The 20,937-nt window shown below is 39.5% G+C and overlaps 6 protein-coding genes, 1 long non-coding RNA gene and 2 pseudogenes across 14 annotated transcripts; 6 read left to right on the top strand and 3 right to left on the bottom strand.

Annotated features, from left to right (window-relative positions):
* The first annotated feature begins 54 nt into the window (after positions 1–54).
* Positions 55–2,431, top strand: LOC104751306 (protein NEN3). The gene is made up of 6 exons (XM_010473226.3): positions 55–363; positions 471–626; positions 733–779; positions 866–929; positions 1,137–1,840; positions 1,936–2,431. The coding sequence occupies exons 2-6, from the start codon at positions 621–623 to the stop codon at positions 2,180–2,182; spliced, it is 1,068 nt and encodes a 355-aa protein (XP_010471528.2). The 5' UTR covers positions 55–363; positions 471–620; the 3' UTR covers positions 2,183–2,431.
* LOC147925851 (protein NEN3 pseudogene) lies at positions 75–574 on the top strand (annotated as a pseudogene).
* A 69-nt stretch (positions 2,432–2,500) lies between the features above and the next one.
* LOC104751307 (putative xyloglucan 6-xylosyltransferase 5) lies at positions 2,501–4,686 on the bottom strand. Its single transcript, XM_010473227.3, has one exon. It carries the CDS (start codon positions 4,125–4,127, stop codon positions 2,745–2,747), a length of 1,383 nt encoding a protein of 460 aa, XP_010471529.2. The 5' UTR covers positions 4,128–4,686; the 3' UTR covers positions 2,501–2,744.
* A 348-nt stretch (positions 4,687–5,034) lies between these two features.
* Positions 5,035–5,933, top strand: LOC104751304 (uncharacterized). The gene has a single exon (XM_010473223.3). The coding sequence runs from the start codon at positions 5,035–5,037 to the stop codon at positions 5,818–5,820; it is 786 nt and encodes a 261-aa protein (XP_010471525.2). The 3' UTR covers positions 5,821–5,933.
* LOC104751305 (putative LRR receptor-like serine/threonine-protein kinase At1g74360) lies at positions 5,902–10,214 on the bottom strand. The gene is made up of 2 exons (XM_010473225.3): positions 9,506–10,214; positions 5,902–9,340 (listed from the first exon to the last, which is right to left on the bottom strand). Exons 1-2 carry the CDS (start codon positions 9,594–9,596, stop codon positions 6,108–6,110), a joined length of 3,324 nt encoding a protein of 1,107 aa, XP_010471527.2. The 5' UTR covers positions 9,597–10,214; the 3' UTR covers positions 5,902–6,107.
* A 1,999-nt stretch (positions 10,215–12,213) lies between these two features.
* LOC109129396 (dolichol-phosphate mannose synthase subunit 2) lies at positions 12,214–15,891 on the top strand. 3 transcript variants are annotated; one of them, XM_019237494.2, is made up of 3 exons: positions 12,214–12,347; positions 15,281–15,386; positions 15,523–15,891. In XM_019237494.2, exons 2-3 carry the CDS (start codon positions 15,297–15,299, stop codon positions 15,673–15,675), a joined length of 243 nt encoding a protein of 80 aa, XP_019093039.2. In that variant the 5' UTR covers positions 12,214–12,347; positions 15,281–15,296; the 3' UTR covers positions 15,676–15,891. The 3 variants fall into 3 exon arrangements, with proteins under 3 accessions (XP_019093039.2, XP_019093040.2, XP_087348118.1); XM_019237495.2 differs by lacking the exon at positions 12,214–12,347 and adding an exon at positions 14,970–15,201; XM_087491992.1 differs by lacking the exon at positions 12,214–12,347 and adding an exon at positions 15,000–15,151.
* LOC104751303 (nuclear intron maturase 4, mitochondrial pseudogene) lies at positions 12,220–14,916 on the top strand (annotated as a pseudogene). Its single transcript, XR_015584794.1, has 2 exons — positions 12,220–12,347; positions 12,430–14,916. The product of XR_015584794.1 is annotated as a nuclear intron maturase 4, mitochondrial pseudogene (transcript).
* A 541-nt stretch (positions 15,892–16,432) lies between the features above and the next one.
* LOC104751301 (protein IMPAIRED IN BABA-INDUCED STERILITY 1-like) lies at positions 16,433–20,926 on the top strand. 5 transcript variants are annotated; one of them, XR_015584791.1, is made up of 10 exons: positions 16,433–17,412; positions 17,496–17,780; positions 17,885–18,208; positions 18,332–18,559; positions 18,681–18,778; positions 18,942–19,032; positions 19,131–19,673; positions 20,008–20,138; positions 20,225–20,348; positions 20,548–20,926. XR_015584791.1 is itself a non-coding variant. In XM_087491991.1 (9 exons), the coding sequence occupies exons 1-9, from the start codon at positions 17,041–17,043 to the stop codon at positions 20,565–20,567; spliced, it is 1,875 nt and encodes a 624-aa protein (XP_087348117.1). In that variant the 5' UTR covers positions 16,433–17,040; the 3' UTR covers positions 20,568–20,926. The 5 variants fall into 5 exon arrangements, 3 of the variants coding, with proteins under 3 accessions (XP_087348117.1, XP_010471518.2, XP_087348116.1); XR_015584792.1 differs by having other exon boundaries at positions 20,008–20,142; XM_087491991.1 differs by lacking the exon at positions 20,008–20,138 and having other exon boundaries at positions 17,496–17,570.
* Positions 18,591–19,152, bottom strand: LOC147925850 (uncharacterized). Its single transcript, XR_015584793.1, has 2 exons — positions 18,886–19,152; positions 18,591–18,799 (listed from the first exon to the last, which is right to left on the bottom strand). It is a non-coding gene; the product is annotated as an uncharacterized LOC147925850 (long non-coding RNA).
* Positions 20,927–20,937: the final 11 nt, after the last annotated feature.

Genomic DNA, 20,937 nt, shown 5'->3' with positions numbered 1-20,937 from the left:
GTTTTTAGATTTTTTTACCGTCGCTATAAAACCCAACAATTACATTATCTCATTGAGTCAAAGTTCTCAAAACAATGGCTTCGACTCTGGATGGCGATGAGAGAAGCGAGATAGTTTTTTTCGATCTTGAGACGGCGGTTCCGACCAAACCGGGGATACCTTTTGCGATTTTGGAGTTTGGGGCTATCTTGGTTTGTCCTATGAAGCTAGTGGAGCTTCATAGTTACTCCACTTTGGTTCGACCCACCGATCTTTCTCTCATAGCCACGCTCACGAAGCGAAGAAGCGGTATTACGCGTGACGGAGTTCTCTCTGCACCTACCTTCTCTGAAATCGCTGATGAAGTCTACGACATTCTCCACGGTAAGTGTTTCTCTCTTTCTTTTTTTTTTTGTTTTTTTTTTCTCTCTCTCTTATTATCTCTCTCCCTTACATGAAGCTACAAAGTATTGGTTTTGGTGTTTCTGTAGGACGAGTTTGGGCGGGACATAACATAAAGAGATTTGATTGTGTAAGAATAAGAAACGCATTTGCAGAAATTGGTCTCTCCCCCGGAGCCGAAAGCAACAATTGATTCGCTTTCGTTGTTGTCTCAGAAGTTTGGGAAGAGAGCTGGTGACATGAAGGTCTCTTTTTTTTTTTTTTGATTAATATCAAAGCCTATATATAGCTTCCACTGTAACTTCAAAGATTCATCACTCATCAGAGTTTAACTCTTTTTGAATAATGTAGATGGCATCGCTTGCTACATACTTCGGGCTAGGAGATCAAACTCACAGGTAAGAAGAGTAAACGATACCTTGAGCCTTTTAACGATTCACCAATTGTTTCAGTATGTGACTAAAACATGGATATGATTCACCAGGAGCTTAGATGATGTCCGGATGAATCTTGAAGTTGTCAAGTACTGTGCAACCGTCTTGTTTCTGGTATTGCTGTCTTCTCATTTATTTTCTTGAATAATGATTAACTCTAACTTAAAAGGATTAGATTAGAGAGGGTGAGACTTATCTGACTTCTGTCTACAGTTTGCAAATGTTTTGTCATCTTCCTTTTAAGACCACAACTTTGCAAGCCGTGAACATGGTCTGCAAGGATTTGTCATATCAATGAGTTTAAGTACTTGGTGTTTGCAGGAGTCCAGTGTTCCTGACATTCTTACAGACATGAGCTGGTTTTCTCCAAGAAAAAGTCCGAGAAAACGAAGTAAAGAGAAGTCACTGCCTAATGGAGTCAGAGAAAACCAGACTTCATCCTCTTCGAGTCCTAAAACTGATCCGAGTTCCTCTTCCGTAGATGCCACAACCGTCAAAAACCATCCCATCATTTCTCTTCTGACGGAATGCTCAGAAAGTGATACATCTGGTTGTGAAATAGATCCATCTGATATAACCACTCTAATAAGCAAACTACATATTGGAACTCTTCAGACAGATGCTGCGGACGAAGCAAAAACTGTAAGACAGCAGGATGAATCAACCGATCCCAATGCCAAAGATGAATCATTTTTGGGCGTTAACGAAGTATCTATTTCTAGCATCATAGCAATCCCGTTTTATCGTGGGAGTCTGAGAATGAAGCTGTTTCACAACGACAGCCCTCTACATCTCTGTTGGTATAGCTTGAAGATTCGGTTTGGAATCAGCCGGAAGTTTGTGGATCATGCAGGTCATCCAAAGATGAATATCGTTGTCGACATACCTCCTGACTTATGCAAGATCTTGGACGCATCCGATGCTGCTGCACATAACTTACTGATTGACTCAAGCACAAGCTCAGATTGGAGGCCTACCGTTATGAGGAAAGAAGGTTTTACTAACTATCCCACAGCCAGACTGCAGTAAGTATTCAACACTCTCTCTGACCTTTTTACATACGATCATTTATCCACCTGAGAGTCTCTAACCTCTGTCACCATTCTTATCTGGTTGACAGAATAAGGTCAGAATCCAACGCATATGATACCCGGTGTGAAAGTGGAACTAATGTATACCAAAAAGAAGAACCTTTGGGAACCAATCAAAAGCTCGATTTCAGTAGCGATAATTTTGAAAAGCTTGAGTCAGCACTACTTCCAGGTACCCTGGTTGATGCATTCTTCTCACTCGAGTCTTACGATTATCAGAAAATGGCAGGGCTACGTCTACTAGCTAGAAAGTTGATAATCCACCTGAAGAAGTGATCTAGCCAAGGAAAAATCATTTCTTTCTCTTTCTGGTCAGTCGGTGAGCACTTTTGGTCATTCCCATTTTGCATCATGTAATATTAAGGAACATCTTAGTCTCTGCTAACTCGCGAGAGATTAGTTGCTAGGAAGAAGGAAATTAGTATGTTCAGAATCATATCTCTTGTACCGATCAATAGAGACACCACACTCATAATGTAACAGTCATCCTGATTACACAGTCTAATATTATTGATTCTTTAAACATTTCTTCCGAAGTTAGTACTTGCCAACGAGTTGAGGTGTCTGAAACTTGAATATAGCAGTCACGAGCAATAACAAAAGTATGAAATTTCTCCATATATTTGACTGAAGAAAACACAAAAACATCTATGGAAAAAAGAATTTGCAGCTAAAGTATTCTTGCAAACAACAATAGTAAAAAAAAAAAAGCAGAAGAAATAGTAAAGTAGCAAGTACAGGCAAACAAATTTGCTTTGCATTTGTGAGTGTCATATATTTTTACCTATACGTGTCCACGATTTCATGAGAGCTGAGCCTATCCTCTCTTTCTTTTCCTCTAGTTCTGTGGTTTGGTTTCCACTTGTGTTCTGCGAATATCAAACTTGTCTACAAACTCCAAAGGAGTGACTGTCTCATTTCTGATCCTCTTAATCTTGGGGCTCAACAATCCCCTATGACCAAACCCATACAGCTTGAGCACTTGATTGTCTGCAAAATTGAAGGCCCTCTCCATACTCTTCAAGCACCTCTCGACTGCATAATCAGCATAGCTACCACATGGTTTACATCCAACGAAATGGGTCACAAACGGCCATCTCTCATCACCCAATCCCGGGTGATACTTCTCTACCATCTCCTCATATCTATCAACCAAACCTTCCCAAAACCCGTGCAAATAGTATTGATTCTCCACAAACACTTTCTCCATCCATGTATCTTTCTGAGAAAGCAGAAGATAGATCAATGCTGACTGATCGTCTGCCTCAAAAGCTGGTCTGCCTTTCAGATAAGCCGTCAATACCTTCCCAGCCTCATCACGAATTGGCCCTTTAGGTCCCATAGGCGCCCAAGCATCTAACAAATCCAAAGACCACTGACAGTTCCTCAGCAGAAAACTACCAGTGTTCAAAGCAATCCACGACTTCTGATCGAACAGCAAGTCAGGATAACCGTGAATGACCAGATTATGCTTCTCATACCTAGCCAAAGGGATCTGAAAGAGAATGTCAGTGAACAAAGCATCACTATCCATCCACCAGATCCACTCAACTTCTGGATGAGAGAGCATCAGCCTCCTAATCATGGGCAACTTAGCCCAATAGCCAGCAAGTTCCTTATCCAAATGAGCCATGTTGTACACAATCTCAATGCCATGAAGCCTACAATAATCAATCTTGTTCTTGACAGATTTCAAAAGATAATGGTCACCAATGGGGTTATCGCAAGGCTTGGGAGGAGATCCAGTTAAAAGCAAGATCCGAGCTCTGCCATTGACAGTACTAGGAAACTCAGGGTTCTGATTCAACCATACCTTACGTTGACTATCCCAATCAGTGACTTTAGGACCTAGAACATAAGTGGCATTGGGATTCATATCACCTTCCTGAGGCTCATCCAAGTCGGTGGGATCCGAATCAGATCGGATCTCAGCTAGAATCCGGTTAGTCTCCTCAATGATGTTCTGGTTAACCGCATCGGCGCTTGAGCTTCCGAGGTTACCAACACCGATTGTGCCACGTAAGACGAGGATTGTGACGAAACCACAGAGAATCGTGATCTTGATGTTGTTAAACGTCTTCTGCATCTGCCTACCTCGAGGCAACAAACCACCACGACCACCACCACCACCTCTTCCTCCACCGTTCGCTACAGTCGTCGTCGGAAGTCCTCCGCCGCTCCCGGAGGGTCTTTTATGCGCCGGTGACCCATCTTGACCCATTTCTCTCTCTCTCTCTCTCCCTACCTCACAACGTCTCTCTGTAGAATTCACTTACAGGTTTGCTACCATCAAAATCTGGCCTTTTATGTTTTTGCTATGAAAAGACAAGTCTATGTAGGTAGGTTTCTTCTCTCTCTGTACTAAATCACGGATCTGAGACTAAAGTTCAGATCTTTAGCATGGCTCCGATCGGAGAGAGAGAGGGAAAGAGAAAAGATTTGACGATCTGAAGAACCCTAATTTAAAATTAGAATTAAACCCAATAATGCGGAAACATTGTCATTACTTTAAAACAATATATTGTCGGAGAGCAATGCTTCGTTCGTTCGATCCACAAACTAGCACAAGGAAAGAAGAGAAGATCTAACGCGTACAGCTCACTCACACGCACCGACAAAATGTTTTTAATTTTTTTTACTTAAACCGGTTTCACAGTTAAAAATGTCAATGACCGAAGTAAACCGATGGTTCAATTCAATTCAACCTTTGGCGGTATTGAAGATATTGAAACGGTGCGTTTTCGTGGTTAAAAAACGAACAGCTATGGATAAGGTGAGGAGAGAGAGAGATCGGTGGCGGCGGAAACCTCGAAAGGCGTTTCAGTGTCACCAGGTTCACGACGCGTGTCCCTTTTTCAACGAAACGACGCCGCTCCTTTTTTTATTTTCTGCAATTACATATCTTCATCTCTTTAATGATCTGATAAAGTTTGTAACTTGAGACTTTTACCCTCTTCGACATCTCTTAGTGGTATGTTTCCTTCTCTTTTACTTGTTTCTGTAACTCTGTTCATTGCTTTTTTTGTATGTTTCGTCTCTCAAATCTTTGTGGGTTGGATTGTGAATTTCGTGTCTGATTATGTGTAATTTAGGTTCAAAGTGAGTATCTTTGTGGACGCCTTCATTGTATGTGGAAATTAGCTTCAAAATCCATCAAAGAAGGGTTTAAATCACAGGGAGGAGAAGAAGCTGCCACGAAACCGACAAAAGCTCCTTGTGATACCTCTGGAGATGGAAGAAAGAGAACAAAAGAAGAGAGATTGGAGTGTCCCATTTGCTGGGAATCATTTAACGTCGTTGAGAATGTGCCTTATGTCTTATGGTGTGGTCATACTATCTGCAAGTATTGTCTTTTAGGCCTTCAACGTGCCGTTGTCATCAAATCCTCAGCTTTACCTTTCCAGCTTCCTTTCTTTGTTGCTTGCCCTTGGTGCAATATTCTCTCTTTAAGGCTTGTTTGCAATGGAACCATCAGATTCCCTTCCAAGAACTTTTACCTTCTTTGGATGGTCGAAAGCGTCAATGGCTGCAGATCTCAATCGCGTACTGACGACAAGAGGGTCGCTTCAGGGCAGAGAGACATGAGAAATAGGTGTGATGGCGTGAGTGATACGGCCTCAGAACGGTTACTGGACAACAGTCGCAGCTGGTGGAATGGTGTGACCAGAGGATATTTTAGAACTGGAAGGCTCCATGACTCGGTATGTAAGTCTATGGCTCTTGTTGCTCATTTGCTAGCTAAGTTTCCTCTGGTAGTCATTTTCCTGCTGATGGCTTTATATGCAATCCCTGTGAGTGCTGCAGTTCTTGGGATCTATTTCTTTGTCACGTTTGCTTTGGCTGTCCCGTCATTTCTTGTCCTCTATTTTGCCTTCCCGAGCTTAAACTGGCTGATCAGAGAGATTGCAGCCTGACTCATTTTACTGTCACTTTGTTCCTGTATGTTTCGCGACTTGTAAGAAACATGAGATAGAGCCAAAGTTGTTTACACTATAGACAAGAAGAAGAGTATTTTCTTATTTCAAAATGTGTCTCTGTACATAGCGAACAAAACTACCTTTCTCTATCTCTCTTTCTGTTTGGCAACAATGAGATTCTGTGTACAAGAAGAATCAGAAACAATGGAAACGAAAAATGGGAAGAAAAGAAAACTCTGCTGCTGTTCTGTATAAATCTGAAAGAAGAAAAGAAACAAAGATTTTTACATTTCTCTGTAATCTGGTGAAGTTAAGCCATTGAAGAGCTCGGCTTTACCGGAGATCTTAACCAACATAGCTAAAACTTCTTTCATGTTTGGTCTTGCCTGAGGATTGTCAGCTGTACACTTCACACCAACCTTTAATAGCTCAGTCAATTGCTCAGCTCCGTTCCCTGGTTTTGTCCCTGACAGGGTAAATGGCGAACCTTTGGCTGTCATGTTACCTGTCATTACCCGTCTTGCCCATTCGACCAAGCACTCTTCACCACCATCAACAGCTCTTCTACCCGTCGCGAGTTCCATGATCAATATTCCGTAGCTGTAAACATCTCCTCTTGTGGTCGCTTGCCAAGTTTGTCCATACTCAGGAGCTACATACCCAATTGTGCCTGCAATCACCGTGCTCACATGGCTATCTCCTGCATTTAAGAGTCTTGCTAGTCCAAAATCTGTCACTCTAGCATTCCCGTGTCTATCCAAAAGAACGTTGCTTGCTTTCACGTCTCTGTGAACGATGGATGGGTAACATTCATGGTGCAAAAATACTAATCCCCGTGCTACATCTGTGGCTATATCAACACGTTTCCTCCATGGAAGTTTTGTTTTGTCTGTGATGAGCTCCTCTAAGCTCCCGCCTCCCATGTATTCATGCACCAAGATTTTCTCTGACCCATCTAGGCACCATCCATACAGCCTCACGAGGTTCGGATGTGCCCAATCACCAAATGCGTTGGCACTTAGAACTTCCATTTCAGCTCTGAACTCTTTCTCTGCTTCTGTGCCTTCTCTCTGCAGCTTCTTGACTGCGACTTCTCTTCCATCAGGTAATACGCCTCTGTAAACAGTTCCATATCCTCCCCTACCTACCACTCTCTCCTCGGAGAAGTTACTGGTTGCTTTCAGAATGTCAGCGTATGTGAATGTTGATTTGTCTAGGCGAATAACCTTGATTTTTCCTGATAGCCATGGCGACGATCCGCCTGAACTGGAAGTCAAGTCATGTCTGGTTTTCGAGCCATCTAAGAGATCAGTCTCCGCATCCCTTGAAGCCTTAGCAACCATGAGAATAATACCTGATACCACTAAACATGCAATAAACGCCAATGCAAGAGCCAAGGAAATCCAAATCAAAAGAAGAGTTCTTGGCCTGTTTCCTACGATTTGGTTGGAAATCTTCCTCGTGTTGTTCCCTGATTGGTTGAAGAAACTAGGAAACTCCAGCAACGGATTCCCAAAAAACGATTCTTTGTCAAAGGTTGCTACTTGTCCCGTTGTTGGTATCGAACCAGAAATGAAAGGGTTATATGAGATGTTGAACTTGCTTAGCTCATTCAAGTCATTCAAACTCATTGGAAATTTTCCTGAGAAATTGTTGTAAGACAGATCAAGATTCTGCATGCACTTCAGATTTCCGATTTCTTGAGGAATCTCGCCTGAAAAATTGTTCCGGGTGAGGTTGAGGAATGAAAGAGGCAATTGTCCTATCTCTGAAGGCAGTTTCCCCTCAAACTCGTTAAAACCCAAATGTAGCGTGCTTAGCTTGCCCATCTGAGAGATACTTGCAGGAATCTCACCTGAAAGCTTATTTCCACTGAGCTGAAGATAGGCTGAAATTTCAAGTGTGCGTACTTTGGAACCAGCAGTGCAGACAGGAAAAAGACCGTACCCTTTAAGAACATGGTCCCATAGGCTTCTGCAACTCTTTTTGGTAAGAATTGCGTATACAAAGTTGAAAGGAGGGAACTCTGCTGGAATCCATCTCCTCATCGCCAAGCATTCACCGGAACCAGCGATTATCTTGTCGTTATCTTGCCTGTTCGCTTCAAACGTTGGAAAAGGATTACTACCCATTTTGGTCAATTCAGGATGGAATCTACCAGAGAGCTGGTTGTTTGCCACGTTTAACCACAAAAGGCTCCTGCAGTTGCCAATCTCTCGAGGGATTTCTCCTGATAGAGAGTTATTTGCAAGCATCAGCCACAAAAGAGAGGTCAAATTTCCAAATGAAGCTGGTATTGAACCGGTCAGCCTGTTAAAGGAGAGATCGAGTGCTTGAAGCCCCGGCATGTTCCCATACTCCTGTGGTATGTTGCCACTGAAGTTATTATAAGCAAAGATCAAGAACTTCAAACTTTGGATTTGGGAAATTTCAGCAGGTAACTCTCCCGAGAAGTTGTTGTAGCCCAAATCTAGCCTTAAAAGATTAGGCAACTTGAGGATGTTGGAAGAACGGATGCCTCCAACATATGAGTTGGCATGCAGGACCATATACTTAACTTGAGTGAATCTCCCAAATATTTCTTGAATGTCTCCTCCAAACTTGTTTCTGCTCAAATCCAGAAATATCAAGTTGGTCAAGTTTAGGAGAGTTTCTGGAATGTCTCGAGAGAATGTATTATTCCCCAAGTACAAACCTCTGAGAGAGGATATGGAACCTATCTCAGCTGGAATGTTCCCTATGAACTTGTTTCCCCACAGATTCAATACACTTAGATTCTGGCACTTGGAAACTTGGCCTGGAAACTCCCCACCAAAAATGTTGCCAGATAAATCCAACACTTGCAAAATACAGTTCCCCCTGAACATGGAAGCTGAGATATTCCCGGAGAGAAAGTTATCAGCAACTGAAAACTGGACCGTCCTCCCAAAACCAGCCCACACTTGGCCATTGAATCCATTGGAACTGAGGTCAACATACTTGAGATTCCTACACCCGTCGAAGATGTCATCGATTCTGCCAGTAAAGTTGTTTGTCGACAGATTTGCAACAACCAAGCTGTTGCAGAACAATGGGAAGCTAGACTGGATATCACCCGCAATCCTATTCACCGAAAGATCAAGAACATCAAGATTTGATAAACCAGGTAAGCTAAGCTTTCCTTCAAGGATATTATGAGAAAGATTAAGATGCTTTAGGTTGTGACAACGGCTCAGGTCATCTGGAATCGACCCTTCGATTGTGTTCCTAGATAAATCGAGATACGTGAGCTGCGTTAAGGCAGAGAAGTTCCCGAACAAAGCACCTGAAATGGTGGAGTCACTTAAATTGACCCCTGTAACTCTACTTCCCGGAGGAGGTGTACATATGATCCCAGGCCAGTTACACACATCTTGCTTCTCCCTTTTCCATTCTGTATAGACTCCTCTGTTCTGTGGGTTCCGTGATTCTAGATACGATCTCAGGTTTAACAAGGCTTCTCTATCACCGTCCAGAGAATCTCCAGCTACTACTAAGGCTGCCATGGATTAAAAAAACGAAAACTTTCACATAACAGTAGATAGATAGGCTAAAACGATTCATCAACGACGTCAAAACAGAGTAAAAAAAAAAAAATGAAACTTGGGATTCCAGAACAGTAGATAGGCTAATAACAGAAATTGAGAAGAAGCAAAAGTCTCACCTGTGATGAAAACGAAGAGTAAGAAACAAACAAAGCGAAAAGACTCAGAATCATCATTCTCAGCCATGACCACACGTGTCACAATAGTCATCGTCGTCTTCCTTCTCCTCCTGCTCCACTTCGTCTTCTTCGTGTGTCTGCGTCTTTATCGTTATTGGCGTCTTCGTCGTCCTCTTTGGTTGTGATGTTATTGAACAAGATGTGGGAATTATCGGGGAAGAAGATGAAGATGAATTTCATGGAAGTTCATGTGAATAGGGATTAGAGAAGAAAAAGGGAAGTTGGAAAAAAACAAACAAACCAGCACGCACGTAGACTAAAAAGCAACTGAAACCAAAATAAAAACTTTGAACATCACACAAAGATTTATTCCTAGTTATTAGACTTTTCTTCAACCCAAAAAAAAAAAAAATTGATTACAGAAAGGTGAAATTGAATCATCATCATCATGTATTATGCTAATTTTGACCCAAAAAAAGATAAAACGTATTTATTACGTTACCACACTAGTCTTTTTAAAAAAAAACTTCTTAAGAAAATACCGCATTTGTTGAACATGTTGTTTGAAACTAAAAATATTTTATATATCCTCAATGAAGTCGTTTAGAACAAAAACAATTTAATCGACTAAATCAGTGTCATATGACTAAGCATACCTCTTTGTTCTCCATATTAGAAAGTTAAAAAAAAAAAAAAAATTACATATATAATTTTTTTTTTTGATTCACCATTAGCTTTTCTTTATAATTTGTACGGTACCACTTGCGCACTCAAGAACATATCCTAGTGGGAACATTTTTACGTAAATATCGAAAATGTGTGTTAAGTTTTAGAAATTTTAATATCGTGATTTGGTTGATTAATATCATAGTTAACTCGAGGGGGAAAAATTAGGTGAGCAGTTGTGACATCTAAGTTGACCGGTTCAGAAGAGTTTGACTTCGTGTCAGAGTTGGTAAAGTTCATATAAAAGCTTTTCCTTAATGTAAATCTTTAATTACGTTTACACATACGTATGGTGAATGCGACTAACCGAGATTTGAAAGTGTGTAAAATAATGTGTAGAATACATATAACAAAAATGTAAGTAAGCAAATTTCGACGATCATTAAAGAGAAACAAATTTCGAAAATTTCAGAATTAAGATATTTTCCTTAAAATAAATGTATATGGTGGGTCATATATGTGATTCATATGGACGGCACTAGTTGACTTACTTAGATGCTTTGACCAATGTTTTATTTTTTAATCATTGTTAATCATCAAATTCCTCATTTTATTCGTTTTTTGTTTTCCCGTTCGTTATTATTATCTCTATTTTTTTTTCTCTCTGTCATAAGTCAAATGCGTGTATTATTATACCTTGATTAGTCTTAAGTATTCAATTAGTTGAATTGTATAAGGTACGGTATATAACACTTCGTGACAGACCATTGAATATTTTTTTGAATTAGAAAATTCAGAGGCTTACTTTTCTCTTCCATAAACAGAACAATATAATCTTTTTTTTTCATTAATTACTAATATTTATTTTATGTGTAAAAGCAGTATTATTAATCAGAAACAAATGAAACTATTCAAGCTGTTGATAGATGATGCAACAAGATTTAAAGATATATAAGCATCTAAGTTTAGTAGTCTATAAGTTTAAAAATCAACAAGTGTAATGGTCATGATTTATATTAGCTTAAAATATACAAGTGTAGCTGCAACTAAATCATACGAGGATATTGTATCATTTCTCTGCTGCCTCATATGTTTCAAAATCATTACTATTACTCTTCCAAATATATATTCATGTTGTGGCTTCTGAGTTCTGACACTTGAACTCGTAATGATCTAAAGTCTGAAATTTTTCAAAGTGGTACCAATTTTAAAGTTTTGAATTCCCCACCAATTAAATTGAAACGGAAAAAAAAAAGAAAAAAGAAAGTAAAATGGTCCAGTCAACACAAGGACGTGTGAATGGTAATGAGCCAACATTATATTTGCTCATGCAAAAACAACTAAGGCGACCAAGATGTTTCTTTTGCTATGGTAAAAAGTCCATGCCTCTTGAAAGCGACGTTGTTTGTGCCGCGCGTTCAGGTTTTTTCTCTCCGTACCCATTTGCTGTTCGATGTTTCCATTGGTCAAATTCAACATTATCACACGACACCAATTGGTAGCATTGGATCCAATTAGAGAAAGTCTGGTAGGTACTAAATATCCCACCCACTCGAGCTAGTCTAATCTTGTCAAATCGTACGTAACATGATCGGACCAAACCCGAGTTATTGAACCTTGAATCCTTTTAAACAGTTAATGGTTTCGAGGGAACCTAGAAGCCTAGGCGCCTAGCTCAATATAATATATACAAGGATTCTAAGCAAAGCATGAAGCATCTTTTATATTTGTTTTTGACTTTTTTTTTTCTTTCTTTTTTAAGCAAAGCATGAGCAAACCTTTATTACACATATATCAGACATTGTCAATCGATAGGAAATTGATAAACAATAGAACAAGTAGAGATTTTGTATTATTAAATACAATTTTGTAGGTTTGAATCTTTTGCTGAAATAAAAAAGAAAGAAGATTAATAAATAGGTAACAAATAGGTACGTCTGATAGACAAAAAAAAAAAAAAAAAACCTCATGTTTGAAAGAGAAGCATTCTGCAATTAAAGGAGTTAAATGTAATTTCGAGAATAAACAATATTTTATGTTATTTCTTCACAAATAGTCCTTCTCCTTCCTTCTTCTTCCCCACGAGTTCTTCCTCCCCTCCCATCTCGAGTAATTTACAAGCTTCTTCGATTTAGATTTCTCTCTCAGACCAATCGTGCTTTCCGCATCCTTAAACGTAAGTTTTCTTCCATTTGTGTCGATTTCAAAATTATCTCGAACTAAGCAAAAAAAACTTAGAAACCCTAGTTTTATTGTAGGACCGTTAACTGGCTTAGTCGGGATATAGTCGCATAGTTTTTAGAAATTGGGAATCGGAAAATTTTGACTTGATGTTTAGGAAAAGGAACCTAGTTTTGGATTTGTTGCGCCGAGTTGATCGATGTGACTTAGAAACCCTAGTTTCACGGGGCTTATGGAGTCGCACTGTTTCCACACTTCCCAGATCGGCTCTGCTTGCAACAGATAATGCTGACATTGGTACTATTAAGCAAACCGGGATGTTTTCACTAGCTGGGGAATTAGCTTCTCTTGTAGAGGAATCTTCTCATGTTGATGATGATGATCATACCAAATCCACCACGAGTCGTATGGAACTAAAGCGATCTCTCCAAATCCGTTTGAAGAAACGAGTCAAGGAGCAGTACGTTGATGGGAAGTTTAATGACCTGTTGAAGAAGGTGATTGCAAGGCCTGATACTCTTCGGGATGCTTATGATTGTATTAGGCTTAACTCCAATGTTTCTGTATCAGAAAGAGATGGGAGTGTTGCTTTTGATTCTATTGCGGAAGAGCTCTCTAGTGGGGTGTTTGATGTTGCTTCCAGTACTTTTTCGGTTACGGCTAGAGATAAAGCAAAGGAGGTCCTTGTCTTGCCTAGTGTAGCTCTTAAAGTTGTCCAAGAGGCTGTCAGGATAGTCCTGGAAGTCGTTTTCAGTCCTCAATTTTCTAAGATTTCACACAGTTGCCGAAGTGGAAGGGGACGTGCCTCTGCATTGAAGTACATCAGCAACAACATTTCTCATTCTGATTGGTGTTTCAGTTTGAGCCTGAGCAAAAAAATTGATGTTTCTGTTTTCGAAAACTTGCTCTCTGTAATGGAGGAGAAACTAGAAGACAGTAGCTTAAGTTTCTTACTCCGTTCTATGTTTGAAGCCCAAATGCTAAATCTCGAGTTTGGAGGATTTCCAAAGGGCCATGGTCTCCCACAAGAAGGGGTGTTGTCCCGTGTATTGATGAACATATACCTTGATCGGTTTGATCATGAATTTTATAGAATCTCACTGAGGCATGAAGCCCTTGGTCTTGATTCAAAGTCCGATGAAGATAGCCCAAGCTCAAAACTTCGTTCTTGGTTTAGGAGGCAGGCAGGAGAACGAGATTTGATATGTACTCCGGAGCAGGGCAGTGCTCTCAGAGTTTATTGCTGCAGATTTATGGATGAGATATTTTTCTCTGTGTCTGGTTCCAAGAAAGCTGCGGTTGATATAAGATCTGAAGCTATAGGTTTCTTACGGAACTCACTGCATCTGGACATCACAGATGAAACAGACGCGGCACCATGTGAAGCGACCAGTGGGCTTCGTGTTTTGGGTACCTTGGTTAGGAAAAATGTTAGGGAGAGTCCCACTGTCAAAGCTGTTCACAAGCTAAAGGAGAAGGTTAGGCTTTTTGCATTGCAGAAAGAAGAGGCCTGGACCTTAGGTACAGTTAGAATTGGGAAAAAATGGTTAGGACATGGACTGAAGAAGGTCAAAGAGTCAGAAATCAAAGGCTTGGTGGATCATAACTCTACCTTGAGTCAAATATCTTGCCAGAGAAAGGCAGGCATGGAGACAGATCATTGGTATAAGGTCTTGCTTAGAATATGGATGGAGGACTTGCTAAGAACTTCTGCAGATAGAAGCGAGGAGTTTATCTTGTCCAAGCATGTTGTAGAACCTACTGTTCCTCAAGAACTAAGAGACGCGTTTTACAAGTTCCAAAGCTCTGCTGCGGCATATGTCTCCTCAGAGACGGCTAACGTGGAAGCGCTTTTGCCATGTCCACGCTCTCATGATAAACCTGTTTTCTTTGGTGATGTTGTTGCTCCTACTAATGCCATAGGAAGGCGTCTTTATCGCTATGGATTAATAACAGCCAAGGGTTATGCACGTTCAAATTTTATGCTTATTTTGCAAGATACTGCCCAAATAATTGATTGGTTTTCCGGACTTGTTCGTCGATGGGTGATTTGGTATGAAGGCTGTAGTAATTTTAATGAGATAAAGAATCTCATCAATAATCAGGTCAGAATGTCATGCATCCGTACTTTGGCAGCAAAATATCGAATACATGAAAATGAGATAGAGAAACGCCTTGATTTAGAACTGAGCATGATTCCCTCTGCTGAAGATATAGAACAGGAAATACATCAGGAGAAACTAGATTCTCCTGCTTTTGACAGGGATGAACATCTAACATACGGCCTTTCCAATAGTGGTTTGTGTTTATTGTCTTTAGCTCGATTAGTGAGCGAGTCAAGGCCTTGCAATTGCTTCGTAATTGGTTGCTCGATGGCTGCACCTGCTGTTTATACTCTACATGCAATGGAGAGACAGAAGTTTCCTGGTTGGAAAACTGGGTTTTCTGTTTGTATTCCTTCTAACTTAAATGGAAGGAGAATAGGGCTGTGTAAGCAACACCTCAAAGATCTCTATATAGGTCAAATATCACTTCAAGCCATTGATTTTGGAGCTTGGAGATGATTACATTCTCTCCACTACAAGACTCCTGCAAGTTGTTAATATCTCTTCCTAGGTCGAGTCTGATTGGTTTTAGACAGTTTGTTGAGCTCTGTGTACTGATGTCTAGCAAATCTAAGGTCCGCGGATTATTGTTCTTCAACTGTTTTAGTTTTGAAAGGCCTTCTGCAGTAGCCCAGTTTGCATACCCTCAGAATCTAAAACCATGGCATTAGCTGGTCGTATGGGCCAACTCTAGGTGAAATGGCTTTGGTGGCTTTCGCAATATAACTTTCTTCACTTTTGACGGTGTTTTCCAATGCTTAGCTTCTTGAAACTTATGTTTTTTTTTTGTTTTTTTGCTCACGGTTGATTCGCTGTGCTGCAGGTTTTGAACATCACAAATGGAATTAGCAGATCGAGCAGTCGGGCTACTACTATCTTCGATCAGCTTATCCATATTCACATACTATACTTTCTGGGTCATCATCCTGGTAAGAGGCAACACCATATAGTTCATCTCCCCTAAGTTCGTTTAAAAGACACTGTCAGTTTGATGTACCATTGTCATATAATGTTTTGGATACTACAAGAAAAAAGCTCACTGTGTTATAATTTTCCTTTGTACAGCCATTTGTAGATAGTGATCATTTCATCCACAAGTACTTCTTGCCCCAAGACTATGCCATTCTCGTACCTGTCTTCGCTGGCATAACCCTCCTCTCTCTCCTTTCCGTATTTATCGGCATGGTCATGCTCAAATCAAAAAAGAAGAAGGCATAATTTCAACCTTAGCTTTAGACAAAGTTCTGATTATTTTCTTAAGTTGTGCCTACTTTGTTTTGGTCTTTGAGATGATTAGTCCTGAAGTTTAAATGGTGTAGTTGAACCCGTCCGAGACGTCCTATTGTCTGAATACGTAAAGACATACTATAAAATTCAAGTTTTGGTTTTCTTGGAAATCTTTATCTTATAAATCTGACTGATCATCATCAGAAACATTATGTTATGGTGGATTTTAGGCTCCCTAACCCATTTGCAGAAGATAATAATGATTTAGGTGAATTATGATGACGTTTTTTCGAATCTAATTTTGAGTTTTTGACTGTTGTTTCTTCTTTTGTCTTTTTGTGTGTTTCTGCATAAGGCAGTTACTAATCTATTTTATTTTCTGGTTTTGTCTTCTATAGATTTTTAAAAAATTAATTAAAATTGACTGATACGATACAAATTCATTTTGTTAGCCATACCTTTGGTCGAACTCACGAATCTTTGCAAGAAAAATATAGCATAATTTTAGTGCTTAAATGTTGAGAAAAGAAGAAATAAATATTATGATAAATAGTAGTAGTCATCATAATCTAAGAGCTGGCAAAGGCATTAGACACACACACACACACAAGTGAGTTTCTATCTTCTCTTTGCAATAATGATATGTCTTGTAATGAATTTTATTTTGACTTATCTTATGGAATTTAATCATGGCTTTATTAGCTTTATTAAAATCTCATTAGTCTAATGCTGTACTTACTTAGTGCTTATGGATAAATCATTTCAAGTCATCTTCGTACACTTTCAATAAAAGAAAAAAAATCAAATACTTCTTTTTTTGGTCGACCAACAAAGAAAAATCAAATACATACAATTCAATTTCATTTTTGTTGTTTCTTATTTTGGCCACACACGCTTTGAATTGTGTTCTACCACAATTGTATAGACTATTCTTTATTTCAACAAAAAAGCTGTCATTAACTATTTGCTAAATTGAGTTTCAAAATTTTGGAAGGTGTAGTAGATTCGATTTCTTCAGACCAGACTAATAAATGCATGTTTTTTTTCTTTTGAATATTTTATTTTCCTATTATTATTATTTTTTAAATGTATCGTCGGCTTCCGTAGTTACATAAAAAGAAAGTGAAAGAGCTTACAAAAAAAAAAACATTCTTTCTATCTAGTTGTTGTTGTTGTTGTTGTTGTTCACATTATAAAATACGAAGTATCACTCGAATCCGGATCCGAATTACGGCAACGGATCTTTATCTTGACGGCGCCGGAGTTTTCGGATAACAGCAGCGCTACTCACTTCACTTGTGGTGGTTGTTGTTGTGAGTTAATCGGGAATTCTGTTTTTTTTTTTTTTTTTTTTAAATGGGTTGCGTTAACTCGAAGCAGACGGTCTCTGTGACGCCTGCGATAGATCACTCATTCAGAGAAAATGAAAACAATAATGAGTGTTCTGGATCGGGTCGGGAGGATCCGCCTATCCCGACGTTGAAGAAGCTCGTCTCATGGAGGAGTAAGAGTGGTAAGAGGAGGAGTCAGAAGACCGGTAGTAGTGAGTTGGGTAGCGAGTCTGGTCGTGCTAGTGACTCGCTGAGTTTCCGTCTCGGTAATTTCAGTAGATACCTTGAAGCTGAGCATGTCGCTGCTGGTTGGCCTGCTTGGTTAAGCAACGTTGCTGGTGAAGCTATCCATGGTTGGGTTCCCCTTCGATCCGACTCTTTCGAAAAGCTCGAAAAGGTTCGACTTTTCTTGTGAATGTTGTTTGTTTTTGTGGTTTTAATGGAGGTAAGTAATGGAGTTTAGATTTTGGTTTTATGTAGATCGGACAAGGTACTTATAGCAGCGTGTTTCGTGCGGTGGAGAATGAAACGGGGAGGATTGTTGCATTGAAGAAGGTGAGGTTTGACAATTTTGAGCCAGAGAGTGTTAAGTTTATGGCAAGAGAGATTTTGATACTTAGAAGACTTAACCATCCCAACATTATCAAACTGGAAGGTTTGATCACTTCCAAACTATCTTGCAACATACAACTTGTGTTCGAGTATATGGAGCATGATCTTACTGGTCTTCTTTCTTCCCCTAACATTAAATTTACGACGCCACAGGTTGGTTTGTATATATCATTATCGTCCATAATGTTGGTGGAGTTTTGTTTTATGTATTTGGTTGTGTGATCATTGTTTTTTTTTTTTTTTTTTGGCTCCTGCAGATTAAGTGTTACATGAAGCAGTTGTTGTCTGGGCTAGATCATTGTCATTCACGAGGCGTGATGCATCGGGACATAAAGGGTTCAAATCTTTTGTTGAGTAATGAAGGAATACTAAAGGTGGCTGATTTTGGGTTAGCAAACTTTAGCAATTCTTCTGGGCACAAGAAGAAACCTCTTACCAGTCGAGTTGTGACTTTGTGGTATCGTCCACCTGAACTTTTGCTTGGGGCAACGGACTATGGAGCATCTGTTGATATGTGGAGTGTTGGTTGTGTTTTCGCTGAGCTGCTTCTTGGAAAACCTATTCTCCGGGGAAGAACTGAGGTAAACCATTTATCACTACTGTCTTCTACTATTTATGATATGGGACCTTTTGGTCATGGACATCTTCTGTTTTACTTGGTTAAACATTTACTCAGTGCGATTACGTGAATTGTTTTGGAGCAGGTTGAACAGCTGCACAAAATCTTCAAACTGTGTGGATCTCCACCAGAAGATTACTGGAAAAAGTCCAAACTTCCCCATGCAATGCTTTTCAAGCCTCAGCAAAACTATGATAGTTGTCTCCGTGAAACCTTGAAAGATTTGTCTGAGACTGAAATCAGTCTGATTGAAACTCTTCTTTCTATAGATCCCCACAAACGTGGTACTGCCTCTAGTGCCCTTGTTTCTCAGGTAATCTTTTTTAGCTTGAACTAATGTTATCAAATGTGAAGAACTATAAATTTGATTTCCGTTGAAATAAACCATAAACATATGCCTCATTATTTACAAATTGAGACGTTATTTTTTTCAGTATTTTACTACAAAGCCTTTTGCTTGTGATCCCTCAAGCTTGCCAATATACCCACCTAGCAAGGAGATAGATTCAAAGCATCGAGACGAAGCAACAAGGTCAGAAATTTCTTTCATTACCTGATAGAGAAAGTCATGACCATATCATCTCTTTAATCAGAATAAATTAAACACACAATCCAGTCCACAATTTTGGTTGGCCTTACATGTCAGGTCTTGGAAGCATTTGTAACATCCTCCTATGTCATGTCTAATTTTTCAGGAAAAAAATTAGCGGGAATGGGAGACGTGGTATAGATGCCAGGAAGCCATCACGGAAGGCCCATTCATTCAATAAATTGGCACCAGTTGAGGTACTTCAGACTCACTCACTTGTCTACATGTTATCTGTATCTTGAGCGTATAATTCCTCGTGCAAGAAAACTGAAATGTGCCCTTTTTCTGTTTGCAGGACGTGCGACACGAAACTGAAACTTTTCAGAAACGAATTAGTCATTTAGTTCATAATTCGATTGGAAGTGACGCCAGGTTATGTGAGAAGCTGCAAAACCCATTAGATCACAAAAAAGACGAAGCTTCCCATATGAAGAATGCCTCGCAAGGAGATGTACCTTTCTCAGGGCCGTTACAAGTCTCTAAATCAAACACTTTTGCTTGGGCGAAACTAGAAAAAGATGACGTATGTGTTAGGGTACATAATCGATCTCTCTCAAGAGGTCACATTCCTAACTTGTCGGTACATTCTCCCGCCATCAATGGGAAAAGTAATGTTGAATGTAAGATAAATAAGAATGAAAATGAGGACAAACGTGAGGACAAGACAGATTCTCGAGACCAGGAGTCATATGAGATGGTGAAGCGTTCTATGTTGAAGCAGTGGAGACAACTTGAACGTCCAGATTCTTTTGGTGCATCTGACGAGTATCACTCGCAGGAACTGTCACTGGGACTCTATCAGAGAGATGAAATGGCAACAAAGCTGGGTAATAATTTGGTACGTCTATAGATTATTGAAGCTAGAGAAGCACCCTTCTAGTTTATTTGATATCCAAATCCCATATAGAAGCTTGTTATATGCATTGTTTCTGTGGCAGTTTAGGGCTGTTTACAGACATAGTAGGGACTAAGTATGCTTTGTACCTTACGTTACGTTCTTATGCTTTACTACCAGTGTCAAAATCGATTCTGTGTATCAGAAATAAAATGAACGCAGTCCTAAAAAATATGATTGCACTACTGCTGTAATAGTTTGATATCTAAGTGATTTCGGAGATTACGGGAACTATTTGATATATACATATAAAATACGGTGTAATTGGGATATACAGCTCAAAAGTAGGTAGAGAGGACCAGATTACCGTTTGTAGTCGGATCATGTTTCCTCAGCTGTTTAAGTTTTGAGTGTTTTCTCTGTCTCTCTCCACGCTTTTCACCTAAAGTTCAGAGGAGAGAGAAAAAAGTAGGTATGATTTAGTTTGTCTCCTTTTTGGGTTTAGTCACAAGCATGCTCAATGATGCTGATAACTTAAAGCCTTGACATGACAGGGTGATGGGGACAAGATCGAATTCTCAGGCCCTTTGTTGTCTCAATCTTATGGAGTTGATGAGCTTTTGGAACGTCATGAACGCCACATCCGCAAGCTAATTCGAAAACCGTGGTTCCAGAAAGGTAAGCGGTTTATATCCTTCATTGTCTCTGGGTTCTTCTCTTTTACAAATAGGACTTTTGCGGTTTTTCTTCGCTCAAATATGCAAACTGGTAGAGCATAAAAGAATTTATACTTCTTGACAAATTAAGCCCTCCATGTCTTTTTATGTGTAAGAAAATCTGAAACATGAACAAGTGTGTTGTTCCTTTGAACTTGCAGATAAGAAACAAACAAAGTGACTGTAATCACAAATCTCACAAGGAGATGGAGAAAAGAACTCCAAGAACTCTTGAGAAATTACGTTTGGATCTTCAGGACCTGTGATTATCAAGCAAGATGTAGAAAAGGCCAGATAATTATTCTTTTGTTGTTAATTATGTATGATTTATTCTTAATTTATAACATGAAGGTATACTTTTTGAGAGCCTTCACATATTTGATTCAGAGGTAAAGAGCTCAGTTCATAGAATACTATAAGCAGCATCTGTCGGCACATATGTATACAGCTTTATGCTTTCTTTCAGATCCACTTGTATAACAGATTTATGTTCTAAGATATACAATTGTATAATGCAAAATGAGGACCTTCTTTTTTTCATGATTGTGATC

This window comes from Camelina sativa, chromosome 16, assembly GCF_030686135.1.
Source record: "Camelina sativa cultivar CO46 ecotype springtype chromosome 16, ASM3068613v1".
Lineage (NCBI taxonomy): Eukaryota > Viridiplantae > Streptophyta > Magnoliopsida > Brassicales > Brassicaceae > Camelina > Camelina sativa.
Note: the sequence above shows the minus strand (reverse complement) of the source record. Positions and strands in the feature narration are given on the sequence as shown.